The following is a 22,712-nucleotide window of genomic DNA, read 5'->3' on the forward strand; positions in this document are numbered from 1 at the left end:
GCTGGGGGCTGCTGCTTGCAAACTGGCTGGGTGTTGAGTGGTGAGAAATTGCATGGTGCATCACTTGTTTTGTAGATGATGATGATGATGATTTTCCCTTCATTTTCTGTCCTGTTAGACTATCTACCCACACATTTTGCTTTTTTTTTTTTTTCCAGTTCTTTCCCCCATCCAGCTGTGTGGTGGTGAGCTGCCCGCCGGGTTGAACCACGGCCGGTGGGCACGGCCGGTCCCCACCGTCACCCTCCCAGCAGCCACAGCGGCATCACCCTCGCCCCCGCCGCTCCCCCCCACCCCGGCTGGGACCTTCAGAGCCCTCCGTGCCCCCCAGCTGCATGGCAAAGGCTGGGGGCGACGGTACGGCTTCCCCTGGGGGCACTCAAACTGGGGGGGCAGAGAGAAGCCTGGGGGTCTGCAGCCGCTCCCCGTAAACTTTTGGGTGTTCAGACCCAGGCAAGCGCAGAGCCGGTGCCAGCACGTGGCCGGGCTGTCCCTGAGCCCACCCTTGCCCATCTTGGGGTGGCTACAGCCAGGCTGAGCTCATTGCCCAGCTTCACCCCTGCAGCAAGGGCACAGCAAAGATTTGGGGCGGGGAGCGCTCGGCTCCGAGGCTGTGACACTGCTCATGAGCTGCTCTCGCTGACTTTAGGTCTGATGGCAAACGCGGGCAGGAAAACCACAGCAGCTACGAGAGCTGGGAATCGCAGAGACCTGGGAATCATGGCAAATCCCTGGAAATCACAGCAAATCCAGCAAATCCCATCGCCTCTGCTGGAAAGCCTCCCAAGGGCAGCCCCCCAGGAGCCAGGAGAAATCCCACAAAGAAAGGTTGGACGCTAAAAAGTTCTTAAATATTTAGTTCAGATTTATTTAAAGTCAAGTCAGTTTGTGGACACTATTTATATTATTAAAAACACTTGGAGGTTTGTACTTCTAGCAAAAATATACATTTCAGTTTGAGGGTTGTTACACTGTTGAGGAGGGAAGAGCAAAAAGTTCCCCAGGTGATGAGCACGTGAGTCCCGCATGCCGGCCGCGGCAGGAGATGCCATCGGGGGCTCCGGGAAGGACAAATCCCCCGGGCTCCGTCCAGCACACGCATGTTTCTGGTGCCTTTCCCAAGAGGGCTTCAAAGTGCTTTAGAAACGGTAATTTGTAACACCCCTGCGAGGTAGGGAGGGGAAGGGGCTGGGCGGGCAGAGGGCAGGGAAACTGAGGCAAGGCAAGGAGCCGGGGGGCAGCAGCCCGAGCAAGTTTGGGACTGGCCAGCCCTGTGACACGGAGGGAAAGCCCAGCGCTCTTCCTCTTGGGGTTTTAAAGGAATTATTGCACCAGGGAAATCTGCTACCCTGAAGAGGAGGAAAATAAAATAAAACCAACTAATTTGCTCCCACAACCTCTCCTTGGGAATACCAGTATTTTAATAAGGCTGCTCGGGGTACACGGGACCACAAGCTGCAGACAGGTAAGTGCCACTTCTTAGGTCAGACACCATCATCCTGAGAGGGGACCCAGCTCCTGGGTCCATCCTCTCTCCGAGCCCGGGTGACGCAGCCCCCCACACAGGGGTCCTGTCCTGGGCACAGGCAGCACCGCGGCGTTTCACTACAGCTGCGAGAAGCTGCCAGGTAAAGTCCCAGAACGGCTCTGGGTTTAGGCAGACCCCAAAGCCTGGAGCTGTCCCCGCACTGGGGAAGCTCCTGCTCATTTTGAGCATCCCACCCTCTCCCTCCTCTTTTATAAACACTTGGCATTTATACTGTGTTGTAACACCGCAAAGCTCTTTGCAACCGATGCACTCATTAATCCTCACGCTCCCCCTCCAAGCGGAGAGCAAGCCAGCTGCCTTTCACAGAGGGGAAACTGAGGCAGGGCAGTTAACAGGTCAATGCCGTTTCAGCATCATGAGCTCTGTCGGGCTGACCGTGGCTTTCTCCTTGCTGGTGTTGCTGAAGGCTTTGCTTGCTTGGCTGCTCAGCTGTGCTGCCAGGAAGCCCCAGCTGCCTGCACTGCCCTGTGAAACCCCCGGAGCCCCCCGGGCCTTGGGAAGGGAGCTGCAGGACAAGCCGCAAGTGCCGCCACCTAAACCCCGACCAGCCCCAGGCCCCGCTCAGACCTTCTTGGTAACTTCCATCTGTACCGAACAGCCTGGGGAAGCACACAGATTTCTGGTCTTTCTGCTCTGGAGGTGAATTTTTATGAGTCAAACCCTCTCCAGCGCACATCCCCACACCTCCCTCTCACACTGAGGTGCTGAGGAGCAGGCTCTCTCTGAAACGGGGGTACCAGGAGCATGGGCTGCCACACGGCACTCAGGGCAGGCAGAGATCACACAATCCCTCTGGGAGACAGGAATACACCGTGCAGCAAGGGGGGGGGCTGCAGCTGGGGGTCACTGCTAGGACAGCCCTACCCGTCTTCAAATACTCTGACTTTTCTTTGGAAAAGAGAGAAACATCCTTTCATTACACTGTCCTAGACTTCACAGCTCAAAGACTATGTCTTCAGAGTGCAATACAAAAAAGAAAATAAAGACACGCTGTAAGCGCTGTTGCTGGCCCCGCCGGACACCCGCACCCCGCTCGGGTCTCCCAAGGACCAGAGCATCCCCCACCGTCCCCCGGCTGCCGCAGGATCCCCACCACCCGGGCCGTGTAAACTGGCCGGCCGCTCCAGAGGCCCCGGGGAGCAGCTGAAGAGCTGGGCCGTGGTAACGGAAACAGTAGCTTATGATTTGCCTTTGTAAATTTGTTAGTGTGTGTTAACGGAAGCCCTGGCCTGGCAGGTGGTGGCTGCAAAATCTTACAGCATCTTGCCCTCTGTACCGTACGTCAGGGTCACATAGAAAAGTTTCCAGTGGAAGAAATGGAAGACATGGGGAAAGGTTTTCTTTGTTTCTGTACAAAGTCTTGATGGGAATCCATGGCTTCATTCTCATAAATAACAGGTCCTTAGTACATGTCCTTGTAGATCTCCTGCAGAAGCGGGTGCAGAGATGTCTCCGTCTCTGTCTTCTTGATTTTCTGCACCAGCTGGGCGTGCTCTGTCACCAGCTGCCGCAGGTCAGCCATCTTCTGCAGCAGCTTGGGGAAGAGGTACTGGGCATCCGGGTGGTTAGACTGCAGGTGAAACTCCAGCGCTTGCAGGATGTTGTCTTGGATCTCCTCCACCTGCTTCACGTTCATCAGGCCAGGACGGTCTGTGGAGAGGAAGCACAGTGCCCGTCATGTTATGGTGTAGCTAAACACCATTTCATTTCCCTATGCTCCTCCTGGAGGGGAAGGGGGGGATGGGGACTGTAACCCACCCACCGTGACTCCAACCTCATCAACTAGACAAGGGGGGGAAGTGTGCCCACGGACAACATATCCCACAGCAGCAAACACGAAGGAGATGCCACTTCTACACGCCTCATTCTGGGTCCAAGCTTGCTAGGCATCAACCGCCAGGGAGAAGCTTTGGTTTTTTGGAAGTGTCCAGTTCTTCTCTCATGCCCCTAAGACATCCCTGGTTGATCTCAGGGCCAGCTGCAGTTCAGTGCCCCCCAGCCCGGCCTCAACCACCTCTAAGTTCAGGAGGATTCTCCTGACACTCGCATGGCCAAGAGCGCCCGCTCACCTCCGCACAGGATAATGGCAGCCACAAACAGAGACAAGTCACTGTCGTCCAGCTCCAGCGCATTGAATTTCACAGCAAACTCAAATTTGGGCTCCATGATCTCACTGAAGGGCTTGCGCAGGCTACGCAGGAACTCGCGGGTCACGAAGCCGTTCCCGTTGGCCACCAAGAGCCCATCCTTGTTCATGATAGAGGCCAGCATGGCAAAGATGGCCTCATGCACCCCGTACTTCAGCAGAGTCACTTGGTCATTCAAGTAGAGGCCTATGAAGCTGGGGATGCTCTTGGCGAACTCGGTGAGCTCCCGCACAGTCTCCACCGTGGTGCACTGGCAGCGGTAGAAGACGTGCACCCCGATCTCCTTGTAGGGGGGAATGCCGTTCACTAGCTGTTTCCACACCAGCCCCTTTTCTGCCTGCCACAAGGTGTCCATGTCGTGGATCACAAAAGGCTGCTTGAAAAAGAAGCAAACAGTTAGCAGCCTGCCACGGGGACTTGAGTTACCACCTCTGCCAAGGACATTCCCATTTGTCTGCCCGTCCCTCTTGCTCTTCTGGGGCTGACAGTGCTTGGGCAATCCGCACCCACCCGCCACAGCAAAAGGCTGCAGAGCAATGGGGATTTTCCCAGCGAGGGGCAGGACGTGCAGAGCCCACCTGGCTGCCGTGGGGAACCAGTACATGTGGAACAGCTACAGCGGGAGGGAGATGAGCAACATCTCCCAGAGAACAGCCCCCCACGTCGGTCATGGCCAACCCCACCTGCCCTGGGGAGGGAACTTACTGGGGTGCTGCTGGCCTTCCCGGTCAAGATACCTCTCGCCTTCTTTTTGGTCATGTTGAAGTTTTTCAGGTAGGCATTGTAGATGTGCTTGGAGAAAGCTTTCAGGTCGGCCACCTGTGGGTTCTGGCAGCTGATCTCGCTCGCCGTCAGCCCCGCCACCAGCTTCCTCTTCTCCGCCTCCGGCATGCGGCCGAAGCGGATTGCTGTTGGGGGGACAAAACCAGCGGGTCAGGACACTGGGGATGACCCCAGGAGACGCGTCCAGTCTGCTCTGCCGCCGCAGGCAGAGGTCTGCTGGTGATCACCTGCAGCTACACAACACGATGCTTCTCCAGGGCTGCAGCTCCTCCGGCATCGGCACCTTCGTGAACCAGCCGTTCCTGCTACCCTTGCCAACCCAGCCTCACACTGAGCTCCCACCCCCACTCCTCTGGGCTCCGGCACGAACCCTGCTTCCCGCATAAACACTTTTGTTTGGCCAGGAACAAGATGGTTACACCTAAAGTTTAAAAATCCCAGTGCACAAGAGCAATCTGTGTGTCCAGTTCCCTCTGGGTTAACCCATAAGGGACAGCCATGTGCTGACAGCCAGCCTGCACGGTGGGAGTGAACAAGAAGAGGATGGAGAGTCAAAGGCTTAAACCATTGGGTTTTAAAGATGATCCCCTAGCAAGAAGAGAGCCGCAGGACGAAGCAAGCTACATACAGCCTCCCCGTGTGAACCCTTCACAGAAGGGCAGATGGCCCTGTGGCACCCAGCCGGCCAGGCCTGTGGACAGGGGTGACACTCACCGTTATGTGACATGCCCAACGAGAGGCATTTCTGGAAGCGGCAGTACTGGCACTTGTTCCGGTTCTTCTTCTGAATCTTGCAGCTCCTCTCGCACTTCTCGTACTCCAGCTTCATGCGGATCGTCCGGCGGAAGAAACCCTGAAGGCAGGTGGCACAGAGGGGGACGTGGAGCAGGGGGACAAGGGAACAGCAGTGTTAGCACTGTGGTTTGGGATCAGGCTTGTTTATTATCCCCAGGAGCCTCACGGAGGTTCAGCTGGGTGGGGAGGAGGAACCCTGGGTCTCTTTGGCACAAGCAGAGGCTCCGTCTCAAGGAGAGGTCTGGCGGTGGGAGAAGGGGGCTGCAGAGGAGGAACCGTGGTGGGCAGCCCCCGGTCCGGTGCCGGAGGGCTGCCTGTGCTACTGCAGGCTGCCAGCAGGGAGGGATGGAGGAACGAGCCGCGGGCTGGCCCCAGCCTGCAGGAATGTCTGGCAGGACCCGGGCTGCTGCTGGCATCTGCTGTGGGGGAAAGAATTTCAGAGGCACATCCAAGCTGCGGCCAGTGATCCCAGGGGGATAAACACACAGCTCACTGCTGATCTGCAGCAGAGAAAGCATCTTTAAAAGCAAAGCCAGGGTCCCTGTGGGGACAGACAGATTTGCCTTACAAAGTAAAGCATGACAGGGCAAGATGTGGGCCACGTGCATCTCAGCTGCCTCCCCCAGGACAGTATTTGTGTGCCTGCCTGCACTCTCCACGCTCTCTGGACAGGTTGCAAATGAGTTTATTCCAGTCACTCAATCCCGCATCCCTGTTAGGCTGGCCAATCTGCTTGTCTGAAGAGATGGCATAGACCCTGGGGTTTAATCTCTGCTCGGCCTTGCTGAACCCAGCCCTTCCCAGCGTGTACGCACCTTGCAGCCCTCGCAGGCATGCACGCCGTAGTGAAACCCCGAGGCTTTGTCTCCGCAGACCCTGCACTCCACGTTCAGCGCTCCCAAGGCCGCCTCCTCACAGCCCATCTGCAGCTGGTCCGACAGGGAGGGAGAGGAGCTCTGCGAAAGGTCTGCAAACACACAAAGGGATCTGTCCTTTCGTGCAGTAGCCGCAAGCCCGGCGTCACGTCTAACTCCTCCAGCCCTGGGGCTGAGGAGGGATTTCCAGCACTGTCTCAGCCTGCCACTGGAGTTGCATCTGGGCAGTTAACCTCTGAGATCAGGCACTGGCCGCAGGCAGATGCCATGCCCAGAGCCAAGAGTGCCCCCAGCAGCTGAGAGACTCCACATCACTGGTGATTTCTTCCCTCTGGCATTCATGTCTAGGCAATGAAACCCAACCAGCGAATTTTCTAATCCCCAGCTGGCAGGCAGCTGGCACAGGGCTGCCCAGCTGGAACACCCGGGGCTCTGGAGGAATCTCTTCAGCAGCATCAAACCTTCTGCCCCAGCTCCTACAATCAGTTTTCACTGAGGACTTCAAGAAGTGGCCAAGGAAGCATTCTCAGGCACCCTGGCAGTCCATCACTCTGGGGCACAACGCTGCCTGCCTGTCCACCTCCCAGCCTGCTGCCAACGGCCGTGCAGTGACCGCAGGGCTAGAAATCAGCCTCTCCGTAACTTGGCTCTCGATGCATTATTTCACAAAGGGAAGAGATGAAAATAAGCCAAACGCTGTTCACAGGCAGGTCCTCTGCCCTTGCAGCTGAGCACACTGCCTGGAGGACGTGGATGCTGGGATGCTCCTGGGACAGACGAGCTCCCGAGGCTCCGCTCACCTGTGTAGCTGCTCGAAGGCAGTGAGCTGTCTGGTCCTCCACTTGGATCCGAGGCTCCACTCGCTACTCTCACTGCCTCTTCCTCCTCCTCTTCCTTGACCTCAGGTACTTCCTCCTGTAGTTGTTCCATAATTGATCACCCCTCAGTGCCAAGACTGCAATCCCTGTCATAGCTCTGGCATCATCCGCGTCTATCCGAGATGGACCCTACCAGGCTGTTCCTGCTAGCCTGCGGGACAGAGGGAGAAACGTGCGGTGTCAGCTCCTCATTTGCTGCAGTCCATCCCAAGCACCCCACACAGAGCACCTCAGCAGCAGGGCCGTGTGTAACCACACTAGTCCTGCTTTGCTTTCTCTCCTTATCCAGGGAGACGAGCAGAACCTGGGGGCTTTTAAAGGTCACTTTGCATTGGTATAAACACTCTGTAGGACTCAAGGAAGCAAAAGCTCACCGGAATTGTTATTTAAAGCCCAGCAGGCAGAGCCCAGACCACAAACCAGCCCAGATGCTACCCAGGGACCTGGACGCCCCAGCTTGCAAGTCCCACAGCAGAAATACTGCCGCAGGCAATGTCCCCCAGAGCTGCCAGCGCCCTGGGATGTCCCAGTGGTACCCAAGGCCGGGGTTTGACAGAGCCAACACCACCAGAAAGATTAAGGTAGTGCTGGCTTCACCCTCCATCCCCACCCAGCCGAGGCAGAGCTCGGATCGAGGGCAGTGGCTGATCAGGGCGCAGCGGCTCTGTGCCCATGGGTGGGCGATGCAGGGGGAGCAGGGCTTGGTGCAGCAGCAGGCCGTGGCTGAAAGCCCCCGGCCCATGCAAGCCATCTGCAAGACCGATGGCTTCCTGCCGGCCCCCGAGCTCATGCTCCTTCCCATTACAGCGCTGCCAGTTACAACGGTTTGTGTTTATTTTCACTCGTCGTGTTGTAACCGGCCCCGGCTCCGCTGCCAAGAGCCGCTGGGTTGAACGTGTTGCTGTTGCTCCGCGCAGCTGCTGGGCCGTGCTCAGCCACAGGGTCCAGCAGCGTGATCGCAACGGCCACACAATCCAGCTAGTGTCTTAATCCTGGGTTTCCTGTGGGAGGAACAGCCCCGTCCTCCTCCTGCATGCTTCCGCTCCTTGTTTGCCTTGGTCCATCCCAAACATCCCACAAAAAACTCATGCCCTGCAAGCGATGCACTGGACCATCACGGAGCCGTTCCTGCCTCCCTCCTAACCATGATGGAGCTCACCTGAGTGTCCAGCTCTTGCTGCAACATCCCAGCACTCATTTACTTCCAGATCTTGATTCCTAAACTGACTCTTGCTTGAGTAATTAATATCTCAAGCCCAGTTTATCCACTTCCTTAAAGGAACTATTTTTAAGCAGAGAAATATCCATCAGAAAAGCCACTGAAATCCAGCTTCCACCAGGAAACCCTCATTTTGCAGGCACGAGTTAAACTGATGCAGCATCTTCAAGCCTGCATCAGCGTGAAGCGAGTAAGATACTCACAGGGTACTCGCACGAGGGCAACCCCCAAGCAGAAGGGTGGTCTGTGACCCAAGCCCAAGCCCAAGCCCACCCCACAGGGCTTGCTGGGGGAGGGCACCAGTGACCCAGGACTCCCTGGGCTCGTTTCCCCTCCTGCAGCAGATCCTCATGCCTGGCACTTTGAACTTGAGCCGCAGCCAGCTCCTTGGATTTGCTGGAAAGCTGTTGGCGCCGAGCAAGGTCAGAGCTCCCTGCGAGATCAAGGAAGCAGCCGAGGGAAGAGGACAAAACCTGCAAGTGGGAGGTTGAATGTAAACACGTCATAAAGCCAGGACACAAGTCATCCCCCGGAGCCAGCGCTGCACCGGAGCCGGGGTCTCCCACGGGCAAAGGGGCTTTGCTTTTCCCCTCCACACTGGGAATTCAGGCTGCAGAGCAGACGGCTTTGTTTCAAGGAGAGGTACGCTGGAGGCAACTAGCAAGCACGAGTGCCCTGCTCTCCTTTCCAGCAGCAGGCAGAGGGGTGCTTAGACAAGGGCAGAGCGCTCCCTTCCTGAGCCTCCGCAAGAGCACTAAGGGCCCATTGAAGGGCTGTGTTATCCTTGGCCTCCTCTCACACATCCCGCGCGGTGGGACACGGCACACAGGCAGGAAAACCTATTCATCGGAGATGGAGGGTAACGAGCTCCATCGTTTTGAAGGCTATATATAAATGAATGTACAAACATAAGGAAAACGCTTTTGCCTGTAAAAAAAGCGGGGGGGAAGCTTGCGGCAGGAGAAACTAGTCTACAGTGGAAAATACATCCAGCAGCGGCTTAATGAGCTTCTTATTAGCTCTCCTTTGTCTCTGGCATGCAGCACAGGCCACTTGCTTTAAACCCAGTGCAGATGGAACCCTCTGCTTCGCCTCAGGTGCCTCATGGCACGATGCTATTGGGATAAGGTGGGCACAGCCCTCCAGCTGCATCCCTGGTATGTTGTCCTCCTTCTGCTGGCTCTACTCAAGGCCGTGTATTCCTGGGGGGCGGGCAGCGAGTTTGCGACATACAGCTTGCTCTCCAAAACCCACCAAAGCAACCCCAAAACTGTGCTTGGGGTCAGTCTGGCTAGAGACGGGTGTGCAGCCCTGGGAAGGGGAAAAGCAGAGGGTGAGATGTGCAGAGACAGCAATGCCAGGCTCCAGCTAAGGCTCCCCACATGCACGCAGGCATTACGGGAAGGGTAAGGATTTGGATTCCACCCTTCAAGAGTGCCTGGAGAGCCAGAGAGAGAAAAGCTTTTACCAGAAGGCTCTGAATGTATTGTTTTACTATCTTCTTGCAGACCAAGAGTACAGGGGCCTGGGCTGAGGGAAGCTGTGAGAACTGTTTGCACACCTGCCTTTCCCTTAGCCATTCCCCTGTTTTCTAAACAACAGATAGAGGGAGAGGAGCGGGGAAAAAGGGATTGATTTCACACAGGAGGCTGCACCCCCTGCCTTCAGCAGATGAAAAGCCAAGGCAGCCGCTGCCTGGATGAAAGCCAGGGACCATGCCTGCACACCCCAGCGTGGGGTGAGCCAGCTTGGCAGGGCCCCCAGAGGGATGTGGACCCTCAGCCCTCCCCTCCGGGCCGAGGGCAGCGGCACGGCAGCACGCAGAGACTGCGGAGATTTGCCAAGGTTTCACGCAGGCTCCTCCATTCCCCTGCCAGCCCTGCGGTCCAGAGAGGGCTACGCTGGGAAACTGGAGCTCCCCAGAGGTTTGTCCAAGCTCTGTCCCTCTGAGGGTGAGGAGGGACCTGCCCTGCCAGCACAGCCCTGCATCTTTGTGGGATGGCACCAGGGAGGGCTGTGTGGATGGCTGAGGGTGGCCAAAGGGCCCATCTCAAACCCCAGAACCTCTCCTTGTGTTCAGTGCCTCCACATCCAGCTGTGGAGCAGACAGAACCAAAGGAGGGATAATTCAGCCTTCTCCCCTTGGCTGAAAAGCCACCTGCCAGAGCACAGCACACAAGATCCGAGCTGCAGGCAGAAGGGCAGAGATTCCTGCCTGGCGCAGCCACACCTTTTTTCTGTTTGGCAGCTGTCACAGGGCAGCGATGGAAAGAGAGATGGAAACAAGGACGGCAACTGTGATTCCTTCCTAAGCTTCTGCAGAGAATCCAGCAAAGCTGTTTCCCTTCCTCTTCCCACAGGATGGGAACGAGCAAGAGGGCAAGCATCTCATGACTTGCTCTGCCCTTGTCTCAATCCCTGTTCCAAGGAGCTTCGGCAACCCCGGCTGTGAGAGATCAGTCTCCCCCCTGGGAGCCTGCAGCCAGCGAAGGGTGGGTTTGTTTGCTGGCTCCAGGCTTAGGCAGATGCCTGCTGGCTGCCCCGCTCCCACGCTGCAAACAGCACAGGCAACAGGTTTATCTTTACTAGAAGCAGGGGCTGGCATCTATGCCAAGCTAAACCATATGGCAGAATGAGGGGAGGGACACAGCACAACGAGAGGAGGAGAAAAACAGGAAGAAAAGTTAAAACGAGACAAATCTTCAGCACTGACCCCCTGCAAGAAGGCAGTATTTCTCCAGAGCCAACCAAGACCCAAGACTCCAGTTCATTAACCCGCAGCTTGTACCCCTTTGGCCTGACAGCTCCTCACTGGTGATTAGCATGTAGACCTTGGAGGCAAGTTCAGAGAAGCAGAAGCTGACAATCTGGCGAGGAAGTGCCCGCTTCCCCACGCTCCGTGCGCAGGAGGGGTGGTGGGGTGATGTGACGGAGAAGCCCAGTTTCTCACCAGCGTTCAAGTCCCGCACGCCGAGCGAAGAGTCACAAGAAGGGGACGTGCATTTCAACACAGACACCCAGGCGCTTGCAGCCAGCCAGCCACAAAATAAGAGCAAGGAAATGCTCATAATTAGAAGGACCTCATCTTTAAACCAGGTGTTGTTTCCCTGGCGGTGAGGGCAGAGGTAATTCCGGTGTGCTCACAGGGGTGGAGAGAGGACGCCTGCCCCCACTCCCCTCCAGGAGAGCAGACATTTATTTCTAACATATTTATATAGGTGGGATTGATCAAGTTCCCACCGCAGTCTGGATCTTATCACCACACAAGATCCCTTCCTAGAAGATGGGAGTTTCCAAGTGCCAAAAAAAGGTCCAAACCTCCCAAGGGCCAAATCACAGAGCTGATCTGCTCCAAGAGGTTATTCAAGCTACTGTAAAAGAAGTCACCAGGAACTGCGAAAGGAAACCAATTTACCGTGGGAGCACTTCTGGCTTGTGTTTTTATTCCTCTGGACAAAAATATCAGCCAAATTCACAGCCAACAAAAATTAATCCTTTTGGAAGGGGCGAGAGGAAAACTCAGCCCTCTATATGGCAGTGCCTTCTGTGATGTGCAGCACATATTGAATGCACAGACAAAAACTAAACTGAATCCATAAAAGAAGTGATTGCCACTTTGGCTATCATTTGCTGATGCCCTTCGGGTTGTGTCACTGTTTCTGATATCTGCTGATCAAGTACCAGCTTCTGTTCCTCCTCCTACGTGTCAGCTACTACTAATAAAAGCTGAATAAGAGATAAGCAGATGCCGCAATACAGGAAAGGTAACTAACTGCACAAAACAGGAGAGACAAACACTGAAAACATGTTTGTTTTTGTTCCCGAAAGATCAACATAACTCCTCATTAGCTAATGAGATCTCATCAGCACTTACCACCCAAGTGCTTCCTCCCTTACTCAAAGTCTTGGCCGCAAGGCAGGCTAGCTAGGCACAGAAATAAATTACTAGAGCTAGCAAGGAAGAGCTCTGCCACACAGCCCACGGCAGCACTGACACTCAGGGCCAGATATTCCCCCTTGAAGCATCTGCTCAGACATTGTACCATGCCCCAGACCAGCCCCTTGATCTCTCCACCACCGCCCTGTGCAGGCTAGCTGTGTTTCACCCAGTACGAGCCCAGCCGACTAAGCAGCCGGGTGCTGCCAGAGCTGCTATTACTGTGGTGCTGTTAATTACTCAGGAACATGTGACAGAGGGTGCAGGAGATTCCCTCGCTTGCCTTGAACAGCCAGGCTTGCCAAAATGAATCACACATCTACCACATGTTTTAACTCACCCACTTCCTGGACACTGAGGGGGAAAAAAAAAAAAGAAAAAAAAAAGAAGTGAAAAAGGTTACAAAACTCACAGAATTCTTCTCTTTTCATACCACAACTGATGCTGTCCCCCAAAACAGGTCAGGTTATTTTGCTCCAGAAGGAACTTCCTGCTTTCTCGCTTGTGTTGGGTTTCATTAAAGAGCAAGAGATCTCGCAGAAACAGAAGCAAATCAGACTTTGGGCAATGAACTCACAATCACGTGTAAAAGGGAGTTCTGCTGGGCTGCTCTTCTCTTTCAATTCATTATCCAGGAACTGCAGACATCCCTGGCTCCCGCAGCTCCAAGTATGCATCAGATGTGCTCCGAAATCTTAAGATGGCAGATACTGGGAGATGGTTAATGCTGCTACAGGAATCATCCCTACAGACCCTTCCAGCGGAGGGACTCCCTGCCCTCCTCAGCCTCTGACGAGCCAGGCTCCGCAGCTACATTTTTCAGAAGGGATAACAGCAGGGTGGGCAGTGAAAAGCTGTTAGCTCTTATCTGAAGTCCTGCTTCACGACCTTCAGCAAATCCTGTCAACCCCCACACCTCCATTTCCTTCATCATCAAAAAAACCCAAACCACTACCACACTCCAAAAAAAAAAAAAACCAAGCCTGGGACTTTTACAGTGCTTCCTTCCTGATCCTTTCCTTGCTGCATTAGCTCACAGAGACGGCATGTTTTGGAAGCACAGAGGGATACATCAGTGCCAAGCGTCATTGTTTATTCCCGTATTATGGATTTTGACACCTGTTTGCAGTCATGCTCACAAGTCTGGCCTCCCCAGCCCAGGTCAGCACACCACGCTGCTCGTGACCTTCTTCTCCCGTTGTGCATTCCTATTCGAAGAATTTCCAGGATTACTTTCAGCAAATGTCTCAGCCTGGCAATTGCTGACCAATATTTGTGTTTTGCTGTCAACTCAGGACAGCCCAGAGCACCCAGGGACAGGAGGGGCACGTGGCTCTGACCCACTGGAACGAGGACCACAGCCAGGGAGCAAGCAGGTACCAGAAAGGTGACACCTGAGCCTTCGTAGAGCTGGAAACGGCATAGAAGTGTTGCCATTTGAGAAGATCACTACATCTGGTAAGGAAAGAGGCTCATCCCCACCGCAGCCCAGGGCGCAGCAGAGGTTGCTGTGAAGCTGTGACAATGCTTTGGGAACAAAGCTGCCAACCTCGCACACACGCTGCTGGGAGAGAGGCACGGAGCAGCTTGCGTGGGGCTGCAGATGGTTAATTGTCCACAGGGGACCCTGGCAGGGACCCACAGCCCAGCCCGGCATCACCCATTTGTGCTCCTGCATCAGCTTCCACTGCTGCTCCACAAGCACCAGTGTTCACAGCCCTGCTTCTTCTCTGGAAGTGCCAGAGAAGCTGTCTGGGATATATTCCCCTTTCCTTTACCATCCCAAAGGTGAGGAGGTTGGCGGCTCAGAGAACCCACCAAACCACTGTAAGCTGATGCTTTCCAAAACTCCTGAAGTCTTGTCGCGCTTTATTCCAAGGCACTCAGTTTGCTTACAGACCCCCTTGTCCTCTCAAACCTGAGCAGGACACGTGGAAGGATCTGGTTTCAGGAACATCAGTAATTATAGAACAGGGCTGACAAGGGAGGAGCTCCTGGGAACAGCAACAACGCTTCCCAAGGCAAACAGCAGGCACAGGGTGTTACAGACTCGGAGCAGCGTTTAAATGGAAAACCAGGAAAGCTGCAAGGGGAACAAGCTGTCACTACAAACAGGAGCGCGGCTGGCAGCGAGTGAGGCCGTCATCTGGCAGTGCTGTGTACACCAGGACCCATCGTAGTTTTCTCCAAAGTCTCAGTGTCACTGGGACACCAGCAAGTGTCACCCCTGCTTTGGGTGGGGCAATCAGCTCCCCAGAAAAGCAGTGAGGGGTAGAAAAGTAGCAGCAGGGCAATGCATCGCTCTGGATTATCCACATGTGCATGCTGCCTGCTGTCCGGAGCCAAATATGCAGCAGACCACTAAGTTTTATTGCTAGGCTGCCTGTGCGCCCAGATTCAGGAAAACTCTCACAAAACCAGTAGTAAGCTGCCTCCTCTTTGCAGGACATTGACTTTAGATCCCATGGGCTAACCAGGAAAAAAAAAAAATAATTAAAAATCCACCAGCCTATAAGTTTTGTTACGGTTCCACTTCGACTCCCAGAAAAGTGCTACTGGTTTTGCAGACATTAGCAAAATATCCTGGGCACCGGCCATGCCGCTCTGTTCCCAGGACGCAGCTGACAGTGAGCGATTATGCCCAGGCACAAGTTCAGATGATTCAGCAGGGCCTGGGAACGCACACACCGAAACGGTTCGAACAAATCACCACGTTCGCTGCGTCTCCATTTCAACCGCAGAGCAGGAAAAAGGGAGGAAGTCTGAGTTTAACTGCATACGTCGCCATACAGAAAACGCCAGAGAACATTAGAATAACTTTGTTAGACAAACTAGTTCAACACCCGCTTAGGGAACCAGAGGGGAATGATGTTTCCTTACTATTTTTGGCCACATTCACACAGCAAGAGCTGACTGGAGGAACGGAGGTTTCCCTGCGTTTTGTGATACAAGCAGCAATCATGTCAGCGTGAATCTGCCAAGACTCCTCTGCCAATGAAGAGGATCGCAGTGTGCTCTGACCATTTGGATTTCTGCCTCAGCCCCTAGAAAATAAAATGGAAGGTGCTAATGCTCTGCTCAAGCATAACATCCTCACATCTTTCCCATCATCTTGGGGGTGCGGAGAGAGCCACAGCGGTCCACGGCGAGCCAACGACTACCACTTCCCAACACAGCCTGCTGCTGGGAGCTCAGCAGGCTCCACCAGCTCCAGCCCCAAGCTCGTGCTCACCAAGAACCCTTTCCAGAGATCTCTGTGTCCCTAAGTCCCACAACACGATACCTATCCCATGGACATGAGAACCCATGGATTTTTTTCATAGGTGTGGGTCTCTGACCATCAGGCCTCAGGCGGTTAACAGCCTTCAAGGTCCAACAGCTCTAGCAGAATCCATATAATCAACTTAAAGGTGAAAAGCAGATTTGGGCATTTTCAGAAATATTCTAGATTTGCATTAAGGTGAAATCAAGAGTTGCATTACAAAAAATGTTTGTAAAACATTAGGCAGGATAGGGATTTGGGCTTAGGTTCCCATCAGTGAGGTGACTGCACAAAACACTGCTTATTTTGAAGCCATCTCACCCATCCTCTCTTCAGCCTGACAAAGCCTTTCCCAATGAGACGTTCATAAGGCAGTAGTATGGTTGATAGTAAAGTCTGTCTTAACAGACCATCAAATAAACGCTTCCCTATCAGCTCAGGTAGCAAAGCTCATCTGCCCTTTTAAACCACCCAAACTGTTCCCTGTCTCCATCCCACATCTCCATTACAGGGTTGAACGGGCATGTTCTGGTTTTTGCTATTCCAAGTTCCAGTTCCCAGACCAGGGCAAACCAGAGAATGCAGCATGAGGGCAACGATTCTGGTTAGCACGGATGTTATGTGGCTGTTGCTATCCACAAGCCTCAGAGATGTGCTCTGGCCTGACCCAGCACCATGAGAAACATTCGCATTTCTGGCTCATGCTTGCATCCTACCACCTCCTCCCCTGCCAGGATTCCCCTGCAAACCACAGCCTCTGCAAAACCCAAACCTTTGAGCAGAACTTGTCCCCAGGGATCCCCAGGGAAGTACCCTGACACATACACGTACGTTGGAGCCCTTTGCAAAGCCAGTCTGAAAGACCTGACTCAAATGATTTCAGATGTTCACAAGCTCTTGGCTAAGCCTTGGGAGGACGCAGACATTTTCCAGATGCTATGATCATAGCAGTGAGTATTACAGCATTTCAAGAAGTCATCCTGAAACTTGAGGTACAACCCAAGTTAGTTCTGCTCTGAACCTTTCTTGCAACCAAGGCTCCAGTAAACGTCACCCCAAAACATTTATTTTGGGGAAGATGCGTTTCACAATCTCCTTGACCAAAAGGCTTCATATTAGCATTAATCCTTCCACTCTAAAACCTGCTTTGGGAAAGTAATTTCCTAGGCATTCTGCCAAGGCAAGAACATTTCAAGAGTATAAAATAATAAAAAAAAAAAATTAGTTCTACAGAAAAATCTCATTTGTACTCACTATGGAAATCACTTCTGCTTGTCTAGGCTTTCCCAGAGTCTCCAAAATTATTGCAGCAGTGATAAGCAGTGTATCACTGAATAGTGACACTTCTAGAAAAGCAGAGATTGCTCTGCAGGGCCTGATGAGAAAGCAGCTACACAGCCTGACAAATCTGTGGGTATCAACAAGGGCAGTTGTTCCTGCTAAAAAGCAAGGGAGCCAATACAAATCACAAAATAAACCAAAATCTCTGAAATTTCATAGGCAGAGCAAGCCAGGCTGGGTTCCGGCAGCAAATAACCTTTCAGGAATAAGCACTGTAACATCATCTCAGGCAATTAAAAAATAATTTGCATTTCAGGTCCCGTTACATGAAGGAGCCCAAGAGTGTCTTGTGCTAATTCCTCAGTCTCTAAGAACATTTGCAGATTCACAGCTCATAATTCAATAGCCACAGACTAAATACTCCTCGAAAGGCAACAAAATGTACTGTACAAAAATACATATTTGTCAACAGGCAACACGCTAGAGAGACGGAGCCCATGAACATCAGTATGCAATTCTGTACAACAATGCTCTTCTGATCAGCACAGCCTCATGTGGCTCATTACAAAATCCTCTCTGCACGCTGCAAAGATCCTTGGAAGCCCATGTCTCGAATGCCAGGACAGAGACAGCACAGCAGTTGCACAAACTAGACACAGAAAACCACATCTCTGTCCAGCTAAACACCTTAGACGTGTGTCGCGGCAAAAATAAATCCAGCCCCTACGTGCAAACAGCCACCGGGCCATCAGAAGCGACGTGCAGCAGTGAAGACTTTTGGGCACCTTTTCAGAGGTCTGAGGGCAGGCTGACGTCCGCCCGAGCCCGCGTTGACCAATTCCTCAAGCCCCCTGCCCCAGCTCGGCTGTAACCCGCTCGGCTTTGTCCCAGGAAGGCAGTTACACAGCGACAGGCGGTGTCAGTACTGCTGCCAGATCGTGTGTCCGGATCGCTGGGTGATTATTTACCCAAGTACAGTCCTTGATCTCACATGTCCTCCTCAATCTACAAGAGCAAATTTCAGTTGTAAAAATCAGTGAAATAATGAAATATTAAGTTGCTATACTTTGACTGCAACCGTCAGCTGGGCAGAACATGATTAGACCATGATACTCACAGCATACTCCTAAGAATAACCCATAAAGATCATAGTCAGAAACTGAACAAAAAGAAGGCAGAGATTTTAAATTAAAAAAAAAAAAATTGAGAAAGTTTAGGATTGTGGACAAAAGTGAAACTTGCTGAAAGCAAGCCACACTTCCTAGGCTCTTCCCTATCCCAAGTTTCTAAAAACATACGCAGGATAAGTGCTTTGGTAGATCGTCCGCGTGCAAAAAGGAAGGGTTACCTCTCCAGAGCAGATGTCCCCGTCTGCCTGTCACTGAAAGCCACCGTTCAGTTACCATGTCAGCACGGAGAGCTGAAAACTGGAGTAATCTGCAAGAGAACACAACGCGAATTTCCATGGCTGTGCTGAAGGCCAGATATTTATGCTGCTGGGAGAACTGGGCTGGATCCAGCGACAGCTCTGAAATTTAAACACACACTCCCTCTACCGCACGCTGAAACCATCGGCTGGGGTGACTCCCCTCGCGCCGGGGGGAGCCGGGGGGGCAGCTCCTGAATCTGATCGCAGCCGTCTCCCCCCCCCCGGGGGCTCTGGCAGCTTCTGCAAACCGGGAGGTGGAGCAAAACCCCGGGGGTCCCAACAGAGAGAGCCCCGACCCCTCACCAGGCTTTGAGCATCAGGATGTCACCTTTGCCTCAGGTCACCCGAAGCCAGGGGCTGATGACCCTGAGCTTTTATGACAATGCATGAAGTTGATGCTAAAAAAAGGCCTATGGTGGCTACAAGGTGACTTGTTTACCCGGTTTATTTAATCCACCTTTAAGAGGCTGCTAGAAAGTTACTGCAACTTTAATGAGTTTCTTTCTTGGGCACTTGAAACCTAAGGATTTGACAGAGTTCATTCACTCTTCTTGGTTTTCCTGATAGCTTTGCAAATAGCCTTGTATGAATTTCAGGCTCAGGAGAGCAGTAAGAGACCAACGCTGGAAATAAAATGGCTTATGAGGCTTTGAACTAGAGGACTTAGAGAAAATATGTTCTATATTTAGACACAGTTATGCAGACTAACTGGACTAACATATTAAACAAAGATGTTGTGAACATGATGCTACTTGAACCCATGTACCCTCCCTGACATTACCCAGGCTTAGCTGCTCCTCCCACCCCAGTGGAAAAGCCCCGTTTCGTGTTGCTGCCTCCAACACGGGATGACTTGCAGGGCAGCCGAGCGCCGGCAACGACCCCGGCACCGCCAGCCCCCGGCCGAGGGGGCAGCTCGGCAGGCGAGCTCTGGGCAGAGAGTGAATCCCACCCGGTCCCGCACACCCTCCCGCACCTCCTGGGTCTGACACGGCACTTTGGGAGCTGCAGCTGCTCAGAAGTGGGTGAGAAAAGAAAGCAAATCCCCTGCCCCAAAAGCCGAGGCTCCCGGAGCACCAGCATGAGCGTGGAGGGTGTTTCCCACGCTGCCGAGCAGCCCAGGTACATCCAGGGGAGGGCGTGAGTGTGAGAACCAAAAAAAATAACCCCAGTCCCTTGCATTGGAGCATCATTCTCATCAGGATCACTCTCTCTTCCAGTCAGCGATATAAAAATCACAGCCTCTCTTGAAGGAAGAGATTGCCCTCAGTTTAGAGGCAGGAGGGCTGAGAGACGAGCCGAGACAAGCCTGCCCGAAGGTCAGCGGACGAGGGAAGGAGCACAGATCCAACACCCAGCCCTCTGCTTTAGTGGGGGCCATAAAACCGCACACAGTAACTTCACTTTCACAGCAGGTCGTTAAAGCTACAGCAAGTTTCTCATCCCACCCCCCTCCCAAAATGGAAGGTAGTTTTTCTAAACACCCCAGACAAAGTTTTTCTTGAACCTTCCTGATGAGGAACAATAATAAAGTCATTACAACCCCACTGGGCACATCAGGAGCGGGCTTTCTTCATCTCCACCAGCAATAAAACCCGTCCCTGATTCAGTAATAAAATGTAACGTTGACACTGTCAAGGAGGGCATGAATCACACCCTGAGCTCTCTCCCACCGCAGAGCAGAGCGCTTTGCTGCTGCCGCCAGAGATCTGAGAATTAAAACTAAATTACTGGCTCACCTTGTCCTGCTCACAGCTAAATGCCAGGGCATGCCCCATCACCATCACACACAAGGCAATACTTGCACCAGCTCACCAGGGCACAGAGGGAACCTGCCAGCACATCCCTCCTGAAAGCTGCCTCTTGTATCCCTGGCTGACACACGATAAGTCACAGAGAAAACTCCCACCTCAGCACAGCCTGGGGCATGTTTGTACCAGAAGAGGAAAGGGATGAAGGCAGCAAGGGAGTTTGCACATAGAGAGATGGCAGGAGGAGGGCCGGGCGGAGCAGAAACGGGAAATCAGACGTGGGCTGCTTCAACCAACAGGTCACCAGTTCAAGAGATCAACAACGCTACCACCAGCCTTAGGCCTCCCGATTTATGGGGTGGCCACTGCTGCATCCTTTCCACGCTCAGATCCCTCTGCACCACCACGATGGATGTTGCCTGGACCCCATGGCACACCCAAAGCCTGCTCGCCCCTCTGCCCATCCACCGCCTGCTCACAGGGGCTTTCCCAACACGTGGGGGCTCAACAGGCAGATTCCTTCCCGCAAGCACGATCGTCACTCATGTCCAAGAGGCCCCCCAGCACAGCTGTCGAAGGGGAAGGTGGCCAAGGCTGAGATAATTCACACCAGGACGCTGTTTGAAGCCATGCAGATATAATACAGTCGATGACAGACAGATGCTGTGGGAAATTCATAGATGGGATTGTCACAGAGAGCACGTATTCTCTCCTTCTCCACTGACAAGCTGCATCTTCAGCTGCTTTTCCTCTCTGTGCCTTGATTTTCCATCCAGGGACACTAAAACACACCTACCTCATAAATAGGTTCTGCACCTTAATTCACCGGCTTATGTAAATAGGTTGGAGGCTCTCTGATCATAAACAAATAAGGCTGTTAAACATCACTTGAGGTGGAGTCAGAGCACACAAACTTTTGGAAGTATAGCAAGGCCAGGAGGCCTTTTGACCACACAAAAAAGGGGAGGTCAAAACTCATCTAGGGAGGAACAGTTCAATGTAACAACAGGATCCTAGCTGGTTATAATAACAGAGCTCGGAGCTAGCCAACGAGGAAGGAAAAAATGCAACAGGTCAGTAGAACAAAACAAAGGAGGGAAGCAGGAGGTGAAAGAAAATTAGGTCTCTTGCTTCAAGATCTTGCCACCTACTTCTCCATGCTCTTTTACCTTTCACCTAGGGTTTTTTACAAGCGCTTTTAAAGCTAATTAAGAGTTACACTCAACCCAGCCAGCATGCAGGTACCACCTTCCTGTGTTTGGCTACAAGAGTTCACAGCGTGGGACAAGTGAGCTTGTGCAGCACTCTGAAGCGCTTTAGAGCCACTATTTAATACAGATGTCTACCCCTACTTTATAGGTGGAAAAAGCACAGCACAAAAAGTAAACATCTTTTATCTGGGATCTCAGAGAAAGCAGGAGCAGAGTGTGGAGATACAGGGGATAAGAAAAGGATTCTCAGATTCTTTCTCCTCAAGCAACTCCGCATCTGATGCACCACTGATGGACCATCCTGACCCTCTTGCTTCTCCTCCTTCCAGCCCCAGACCCCAGCAGTGCCCCTCACCGGTACCCTAAAACCAAAGGCCAATTGTCCCTCTGCCACCCCATCCCTGGAGAGGAGAAAGGCAGACTGTCCCCCCCGAGCCTCATCCCCCCGTTTGGGCCATGTCCCATCCTCCGTTCTACCTTCACCAATTTCCCGAGCAGGAACGAGAACCCGCACCCTACAGCCACCAACGTGCCCCTGCCCTCCCAGCCCCCTCCAAATCACTGTGTCCCCCCAAAGTCCCTCCCCGCCTCCTCCAAGCTCTGACCGATGCCACCAGTGCTGCCAGCCCCTTCCACCCCCTCAGAAAGCCCCCAAGCACCCCATCTCCTCAAACCTACACCCACAGAGGGCCCCTGTCCCCGGCCTCATCCCTCATCCCCCAGCACAGCCTGTCCCTCCACCCTGTACCCCGCCTCCTGGCCCCCATACCTCCCGTGTCCCTGTCCCCCACACCCCGTGTCCCTGTCCCCCACACACCCCGTGTCCCTGTCCCCCGTGTCCCTGTCCCCCACACCCCGTGTCCCTGTCCCCCACACACCCCGTGTCCCTATGTCCCTGTCCCCCACACCCCGTGTCCCTGTCCCCCGTGTCCCTGTCCCCCACACCCCGTGTCCCTGTCCCCCACACATCCCATCCCTGCTGCCGCACACCCCGTGTCCCTATGTCCCTGTCCCCCCCACACCCCGTGTCCCTGTCCCCCGTGTCCCTGTCCCCCACACCCCGTGTCCCTGTCCCCCGTGTCCCCCCCATCCCCGCTGCCCCACACCCCCCAGCTCCCCACGCCGTGCCCCCGGTCCCCCCCGTGTCCCGCCCCCCCCCCCCCCCCCCCCCCCCCAGGCCTTACCCCGCTCACCTCCCGCAACGGCCCCGCTCCCGCCACCGCCACCGCCGGCGCCCCGCTGCCCCCCACCCCCCGCACGTCACCGCGCCCGCCCTGACGCCACCGCATACCCAACACCCCGCAGCCAATCGCCGCCGCCGGGAAGTCGTTACCGCATCACCACGGCAACGGCCCAAGCCCGCCCCGCCCCGCCCCGCGTCGCGTCGCGTGCGCCCCCTGGTGGGCGCTGACTAAAACTTCCTCCCCCTCCTCCCACCCTCTCCCCGCGGGCGCGGGTCCTTATGGGAAATGTAGGCGCCGCTCGCGGGGCATGCTGGGTAGGGAAGGCGGGGACGGAGGGTGGAGGCGCAAAATGGCGGCGGGCCAGGGCAGGTCCAGCTCCCCCTCGGCCCCACGGCCGCCCTATCCCGGCGC

General features: G+C 54.1%; 1 protein-coding gene across 6 annotated transcripts; it reads right to left on the minus strand.

Moving 5' to 3' along the window:
* Positions 1-847: 847 nt before the first annotated feature.
* PPARD (peroxisome proliferator activated receptor delta) lies at positions 848-22,439 on the minus strand. Of its 6 annotated transcripts, none has more exons than XM_042799925.1 (8): positions 22,409-22,439; positions 18,075-18,163; positions 6,950-7,178; positions 6,090-6,241; positions 5,194-5,332; positions 4,402-4,604; positions 3,619-4,072; positions 848-3,199 (listed from the first exon to the last, which is right to left on the minus strand). In XM_042799925.1, the coding sequence occupies exons 3-8, from the start codon at positions 7,077-7,079 to the stop codon at positions 2,952-2,954; spliced, it is 1,326 nt and encodes a 441-aa protein (XP_042655859.1). In that variant the 5' UTR covers positions 7,080-7,178; positions 18,075-18,163; positions 22,409-22,439; the 3' UTR covers positions 848-2,951. The 6 variants fall into 6 exon arrangements, with proteins under 6 accessions (XP_042655859.1, XP_032865362.1, XP_032865361.1 ...); XM_033009471.2 differs by lacking the exon at positions 22,409-22,439 and adding an exon at positions 22,311-22,355 and having other exon boundaries at positions 3,619-4,069; XM_033009470.2 differs by lacking the exon at positions 22,409-22,439 and adding an exon at positions 22,311-22,355.
* Between the last annotated feature and the right edge of the window lie 273 nt (positions 22,440-22,712).

This window comes from Tyto alba, unplaced genomic scaffold (genome assembly GCF_018691265.1).
Source record: "Tyto alba isolate M040663 unplaced genomic scaffold, T.alba_DEE_v4.0 Super-Scaffold_30, whole genome shotgun sequence".
Lineage (NCBI taxonomy): Eukaryota > Metazoa > Chordata > Aves > Strigiformes > Tytonidae > Tyto > Tyto alba.

Bases quoted from the DNA above. Each gene is read 5' to 3' on its own strand.
- PPARD (XM_042799925.1), bottom strand. From the start codon at position 7,079: ATGGAACAACTACAGGAGGAAGTACCTGAGGTCAAGGAAGAGGAGGAG. The intron at 4,605-5,193 runs GTGAGTGTCACC...TCCCCCCAACAG, and splicing joins GTTGGGCATGTCACATAACG to CAATCCGCTTCGGCCGCATG. The intron at 3,200-3,618 runs GTGAGCGGGCGC...TCCTCTCCACAG, and splicing joins TGCCATTATCCTGTGCGGAG to ACCGTCCTGGCCTGATGAAC.